The following is a 7,500-nucleotide window of genomic DNA, read 5'->3' on the forward strand; positions in this document are numbered from 1 at the left end:
GCTTTACATTGGCCTGATTTCAACTCTTTGTTTTCAACATCTGTTCAACATCAGCACGCTCACACACACACACACACACGCTCACACACACACACACACACACACACACACACACCTGATTCAACTCATAACTATAAAGACTGAGCACATCATTTAATCAGTAAGTCGAGTTAAATGTGTTTTTATGATGATGAATTAACGTCTGGATGATGTGTGATTTGAGAAAAGTGGATATTTGGATTAAATTTGATGTATTCTTGGATGTAAAAGCAGCTTCTTCTGTCTCTCTCTGCAGGATTCTCACACAAAACCTTTAAAAACTCAACTTCTTCTACAAAAAAAAGTGACATTTTCTTCATTTTCTTCATTTTCTTGACTGAACTTGAGTCATTTTAACCCTTCGTAGGTCACACCAAGAAAGCGCTCATTTAAAAAAAGCAGCAGTGATTTCTTCCTTTATTCTTCATTTATACACTTTATCCTATAAGTTATCATTTTATGTATTAACCTGTATCCATAGCAACCATAGAACAACCTGTATCTATAGCCACCATAACATAATCTGATGGCCTGTGCATTACATACCTCATATAAGTGATACAAATTGATCTAAAAGTGAAATGGGTTCAATAGATTTTAGTTTTTGGAGCGGATATCATGACATAAAGTGAACTCTAGGTTTAAAGGAAAGAGTTAAGGGTTAAAGGGAATTAGTGAAAAATGTAAAATTGATTTAAACTTTTAAAAAAAGCCTCAAATTTAAAGCCTGAGAGTGAAGATGAGCGTTTAAAGTGAATCAAAAAGTCACTTTAAATGTGTTTTTATGATGATAAAATGAGTCTGGATGATGTGTGATTTGGTACAAGTGGACATTTGGATTAAATTTGATGTATTTGGATGTAAAAGCTGCAGGAAAACGCAACTTCTTCTACAAAAAAGACGCATTTTCTTCATTTTCTTGATTATTTTAAATGTAATTAACGCAAAATGTAGAAGTGGTTTGAAATCAGACTTCAACTTTCTCTCTTAAACCATAGAAAACATGTCCATCACGCACCTTTCTCTGCAAAGCTGATGATCTCTGAGCTCTCCTCCTGCAGCTCGTTACTCATCGGGTGTCCGTCCAGGTTCGGGATCTCCACGCGGCCGTCCTCGCGCAGCTTCCCCGCGTGCAGCTTCCTCAGAGCCGTCACCATGGCCGCTTTAGGGACCGGGTGCGTGATGTTGGGCCTCTCCCTCATCTGCAACCTGCTCAGTATGTGCCTCTTTACGGCTTCGAGGAAGTCCACGTTGAGCCGGCCCGAGTCTGGCTCCTCGGTGCCGGTCCCGGTGCTGGTTCCGGTACCGGTGCTGGTGCTGCTGGTACCGGTACCGGGTGCAGGCTCGGTGGTGCAGAGGATGGAGAGGACGCAAGCCACGAGCAGTGCCAGCCGGAAAAGACAGCTACTCATTTTCTGTTTGAGGATTTAGAATCACTTTTTCTTTTTCTCTCTCTCTCAGAGTTAAAATCATAAATATGTATATTTAAAAAAAACAAAAAAAAAGCCAGTCGGTGCAGTTTATTCCCATGTGTGTGTGTGTGCGCGTGAGTGTGAGTGAGTGTGTGCGTGTCAGTGTTTATCACATCGTTATAATAGACTATAGATGTCTTTGGTGTTTCTCAGATGTCTGTCAAAAAACTTTAAAAAAAAAAAAAAAAAAGCGAGATTCCCCTTTTTTTTTTTTTCTTCTTTTTTTTTTTTCTTGGAGACTTTTTGGAGAGTTTTGAAGCAGCTTCACACAAAAAGCATCAAAAAAAGCAGAAAACGTTTCATGGTTTCATTAATCAGCATCAACCCAGCTGGAAATCTGCTTTTCATCATATTCCACAAACCGAGATATTCCACATCTTTTTCCTTTTTTAAAAAATATATATATATAAAAAAGTTCAATCCATCATATTGTGGTCCTCAGGTGACTCTTCATCCTCTCTGCTCCTCTTTAAATGGATTTCCAAAGTGTCTGCTCGTGACTCCCACTGTGCTGCTGCTGCTGCTGCTGCCGGAGTGCCCCTGCGCAATTAACAAGACGAGGATGAAGAAGGAGTAGAAGAAGAAGGAGTAGAAGAAGAAGAGGAGGAGGATGAGGAGGAGGTGTGCCAGTCAGAGCATCGAGGAGCGTTTCCATTCTGGCAGTCTGGGACTCCGGAGCAGACACACACTGAAAACTTTTTTATATAGAAGAGAGGGAGGAGGAGGAGGAGGAGGAGGAGGAAGGGGGGGTTAACGTGAGGGGGGAGGAGCCATTGAAGAGAGAGAGAGAGAGAAGGAGGAGGAGGAGGAGGAGGAGGAGGGAGGGAGGGGGGAGGAGGGGGGGTTAATAATACTCCCTGAGGAGGAATCATTGAATTATTCCTGATGGGATTCATATTAATCCTTTATTACATCCTGAAAGTGATTTATAGAAGAAAACACATCAATCAGGAGGAATAGGAGCCAAAAAACTCAATTTAATATATTAATAAATCCTAAAAAGTCACTAAATGAACATTAAAAACACTTTTTTCATCATTCAGAAGTATCAAATAGTTCATTTTGTGTCATGTTTAGTCTCAAACTTCTGAATAAATCATAATAAAAAAACCTTAATCAGTGTTTAATGAAGCTTTAATATGAGCTGTTTAAGGCTTTACCTCCAAAAAAAATGGATTTAATATAATAATAAATCCTAAAGAGTCACTAAATAAACATTAAACCCTCTTTATTATCATTCAGAAGTATAGCTGCAGTTCATTTTGTATTAAAAAAAGTATCAAATATTCCATTATAAGTTAGAACTTAAAGATTAGCTTCATTCATGTTGGTTTATATGTTGAATTTGAGCATTTTAAGTTTTTATAAATCTCCAAAACAAGGTTATATCATTGATGCTTTACTTTGATATTGATTTACAGTGTTTGTGAAGCTCTATACTGAGTTTATATGCTTTAAAAGGCTTAAAAAGGTTGATTTTTTAAAGGTAGTTTGTTGAAATGTGTCCAAAACTATGTCTTCATTCATGTTGCTTTATAAGTTGAGTTTGTGCATTTGAACTAAACTAGATGCAAACAGTCTGAGCCTCTCTAGTCAAACTCAGCAGTCACATTAATGAGCAGAGTCCGACTACATTTGTTAGTAAAAACAAACCAAATCAGCTCGTCGTCATGGCAGCAGAGACGCGCTGACCTTTGACCTCCAGCTGGTGATTATCATACAACAATAAAAACAACAACAAGTGTAAAAACAGGTCAGGCTGCGTTTCTCCTCACATGACCCGGTTTCTTCTTCTTCTTCTTCTTCTTCATCCTGAGCTCACATGAGTTAGCTTGGACTCATCCTGACATGGATTAATAACACATGCTGCTCTGTGGAGGCTGAGGCTGAGGCTTCTTACAGATTCCTCACATGGGAGGAGGGAAGGAAGGAAGGAGGGAAGGAAGGAAGGAAGGAAGGAAGGAAGGAAGGAAGGAAGGAAGGAAGGAGTAAGGAAGGAAGAAGGCAAGGAAGGAAGTGAGGAAGGAAAAAGGAAGGAAGGAAGGACAGATGGAGGGAAGGAAGGAAGGAAAGAAGGGAGGAAGAAAGGGAGGAAGGACGGACAGAAGGAAGGAAGGAAGGAAAGAAGGAAGGAAGGGAGGGAGGGAGGGAGGGAGGGAGGGAGGGAGGGAGGAAAGAAGGAACAGCTCACATGAGTTAGCTTGGACTCATCCTGACATGGATTAATAACACATGCTGCTCTGTGGAGGCTGAGGCTGAGGCTTCTTACAGATTCCTCACATGCTCAACGTGTCAGGATGCATTTGAGAGGAAATGTGCGTAAAATGAGACCACAAGACCTTCCTGCTCACTTTTCATCTTCTTTTGAATTTTTTTTGAAGGTTTAATCAGAGAGGTTTGTTTCATTCAGTGCAGCTACAGATTCTGCTTCTGAGCACAAAGTAATGAAATGGCGCCATCTTTCGTCCAAATACTGGAACTGCATGTATGAACAAAAAAAAGTCTTTATTTTCCTCTTAAATCAATTTAATGTTAACCCTCCTGTTGTGCTCAGGTCAAGGAAGAAAGGAAGGAAGGGATAAAGGAAGGGAGGAAGGAAGGAAAGGAGGAATAAGGAAGGAAAGGAGGGAGGGAGGAAGGAAGGAAGGAAGGAAGGAAGGAAAGGAGGGAGAAGGAAGGAAAGGAGGGAGGGGGAAGGAAGAAGAAGGAAGGAAAGGAGGAAGAAGGAAGGAAAGGAGTGAGGGGGAAGGAAGAAAGGAGGGAAGGAAGAAGGCAAGGAATGAAGGAAGGAAGGAAAGGAGGAAGAAGGAAGGAAAGGAGGGAGGGGGGAAGGAAGGAAGGTAGGAAGGGAGGGAGGAAGGAAAGGAGGAAGGAAAGGAAGAAGAAGGAAGGAAAGGAGGGAGGGGGGGAAAGGAAGGAGGGAAGGAAGAAGGCAAGGAAGGAAGTGAGGAAGGAAGGAAAGGAGGGAGGGGGAAGGAAGGGAGGAGGGAAGGAAGAAGGCAAGGAAGGAATTGAGGAAGGAAGGAAGCGAGGAAGGAAGGAAGGAAGAAGGCAAGGAAGGAAGTGAGGAAGGAAGGAAGGAAAGAAGGAACAGTCAAAAGAGATGGGGTCAATTTGACCCGGGAGGACGACAGGAAGGTTACGATTATGTTACGCTGAGATGTTCCTGACTAGTGATGGAAGAATATTCACATCCTTTAACTGCAGTAAAAGTACTAATACAGTCATAAAAATACTTTATTATAAGTAAAAGTACTGCATGAAAAATCCTACTGCAGTAAAAGTATTATGAGTGATGTAGTATGCAGTATTACAGTAAAAGTACTGCAGTATTATGAGTGATGTAGTATGCAGTATAACAGTAAAAGTACTGCAGTATTATGAGTGATGTAGTATGCAGTATTACAGTAAAAGTACTGCAGTATTATAGTGATGTAGTATGCAGTATTACAGTAAAAGTACTGCAGTATTATAGTGATGTAGTATGCAGTATTACAGTAAAAGTACTGCAGTATTATGAGTGATGTAGTATGCAGTATTACAGTAAAAGTACTGCAGTATTATAGTGATGTAGTATGCAGTATTACAGTAAAAGTACTGCAGTATTATAGTGATGTAGTATGCAGTATTACAGTAAAAGTACTGCAGTATTATAGTGATGTAGTATGCAGTATTACAGTAAAAGTACTGCAGTATTATAGTGATGTAGTATACAGTATTACAGTAAAAGTACTGCAGTATTATAGTGATGTAGTATGCAGTATTACAGTAAAAGTACTGCAGTATTATAGTGATGTAGTATACAGTATTACAGTAAAAGTACTGCAGTATTATAGTGATGTAGTATGCAGTATTACAGTAAAAGTACTGCAGTATTATAGTGATGTAGTATGCAGTATTACAGATATTATAAGTGACAAACTGTTAAAATAAAACTAAAAGTAAATCTGTTTGAGTTATATTTGAGATATAAATACATTTTAATTGGTCTAAATTACAGTTCATGTTTACAGAAAGATAAATGTGTAATTTTGTACTTATGTATTTAACATTTTTTGTGACAAATTAAATAAATAAACAAACAGATAAATATACACGAGGAATTCCGTGACGTCACATCCTGTAAATGTTATCTGCCTCATTCCTGAGAGCTACAGAAACGGCGAGAAGTCTCACTCTGCTCCTTTTTTCCAGAGCTCGTCTAGTTTTCTCCAAACTTGACCCGCTTGACCGAATATATTCCAGTCGAAAAATCAAAGTCTGAGTTAAACGATCTATTTTAAAACATTTTTAATCGGTAAAAAGTTTTAAAAAGTGTGTTTTTAGCCAGTATTTCGTGTTAACGGTTAACCGCGTCGTCATGGTTACAGCTACGCTTGTGGCGCCCTGAGTTTCGGAGCGGTGTCGTGTTTCAGTTTCAGCGCGAGGAGTGAGACTTCCTGTCAGCCGCCGCTACAGATACAATCTTCGGCTGAGTGCGGGCTAAGGTGGGGCAGAAACAGTCTCCTGCTTAAGTTGTTAAAGTTGTGTTTGTGTTGCTTTATGGCGGATTCCTGACTGAACAGCACATTAAGACGTTAGCAGGTAAGTTAACGTTGTTGTTTACGCTACTTTAACACAGTTTTCGCGCTGCTTTGACTCGTTTTAACGCCATTTTTGTCGGATTCCCCCCCTGAGGGAACGACGGTTATCTCTCACTTTTTAAGCTATCTGTTGTTGCGGTGAGTGACAGGTGCTCTAAGCCAATGGCGTTCCACGGCGAGGCGTTCGAATCGTGGCTCCGACCAATCAGCGCCGCTCCTGCTCAGGGGAGAAGGCGGGACTTAGGGAAACGCAGAAGTGTTCTGTTTAGTGTAGAAAGTGTCAGCTGGTTCCTGCAGAGAGGAAGCTGCAACTGTGTGTGTGTTGACATTATCAATCATAGTTCCTCTTTGAGTGCTAACAGACATATTGCACATTTATTTCCAGTATGTTTTTAAACTCTTAGCTCCGTGTTGTCACAGTGTTTATTTAAAGTTTCACCCTCACGTTGTTGTCCTTGGAGGCTCAGCCCGCATTTAATAGCGAGCTGGGAAAAGGTCAAAGACAAGTGGGTTTGTTTTTGTTCCACCTCCTTCTCTACAGTAGAGTATTTACAGTGGCGCTTTATCTTTATCAGAAGGCCTGAACCCACCTGACCCTCTCTGCCTGAGTGCTTAAATCTGCCCCCCAACACCTCTGTGTGCTCCTCTCATGCTTTATATCTTCACTTATCTTCTTATTTAAACACATTAGAGCAGAAGTAAAAGCAGATTAAGACCCTTAAAACACTCTTCTAACCAAACACTGCATCTCTTTAACTGTTTTTGGGGGGGACTTACAGTAGACAGTACTACAGTATGAAGTATTACAGTGAAAAGTATCGCAGTATAAAGTATTGCAATATAAAGTACTACACTTTAAAGCACTACACTATAAAGTATTACAATATAAAGTATTACAGTATGAAGTATTACAGTATGAAGTATCACAGTATGCAGTATTACAGTATGAAGTACTACAATATAAAGTTTTGCAGTATGAAGTACTACAGTATAAAGTATTACAATTTAAAGTACTACAGTATGAACTATTACAGTAGGAGGTATTGCAGTATGAAGTATTACAGTATAAAGTACTACAGTATAAAGTACTGCAGTATTATGAGTGATGTAGTTTAAATCTACCCCTGACATAAATCAGGCTTTACCTCTATGTGCTCCTCTCATGTTTTATATCATCACACATGTTCATATTTAAACACATTAGAACATAATGAATGAGTTTAAAAGCAGTTTGATCCTGATAAAGTATATTTCAAACACCCAGAAAGTGCTATTGTCTTAGCTTTTCCTTCCTCTTTGATAACATAGAACATGGATTTCTTTCTCTCGTTGAGTCTAAATGTGATGTTTCATTCACACCTCATTTATTCTGAAACCTGTTAGAGACTCTTTCTGTTTGTGTTCAA

General features: G+C 39.6%; 2 protein-coding genes across 2 annotated transcripts in view; one reads left to right on the forward strand and one right to left on the reverse strand.

Moving 5' to 3' along the window:
• Positions 1–987: 987 nt before the first annotated feature.
• Positions 988–1,451, reverse strand: LOC128354698 (inhibin beta B chain-like). The gene has a single exon (XM_053314875.1). The coding sequence runs from the start codon at positions 1,449–1,451 to the stop codon at positions 1,050–1,052; it is 402 nt and encodes a 133-aa protein (XP_053170850.1). The 3' UTR covers positions 988–1,049.
• Positions 1,452–5,992: 4,541 nt separating this feature from the next.
• The window catches only part of LOC128354697 (ras-related protein Ral-B-like), an 8,112-nt gene continuing 6,604 nt past the window's right edge, over positions 5,993–7,500 (forward strand). The window contains exon 1 of the mRNA XM_053314874.1: positions 5,993–6,095. The gene's annotated coding sequence lies outside the window, so the exon portion shown is untranslated. The remainder of the gene's footprint in view (positions 6,096–7,500) is intronic.

This window comes from Scomber japonicus, unplaced genomic scaffold (assembly GCF_027409825.1).
Source record: "Scomber japonicus isolate fScoJap1 unplaced genomic scaffold, fScoJap1.pri scaffold_460, whole genome shotgun sequence".
Taxonomy (NCBI): Eukaryota; Metazoa; Chordata; class Actinopteri; order Scombriformes; family Scombridae; genus Scomber; species Scomber japonicus.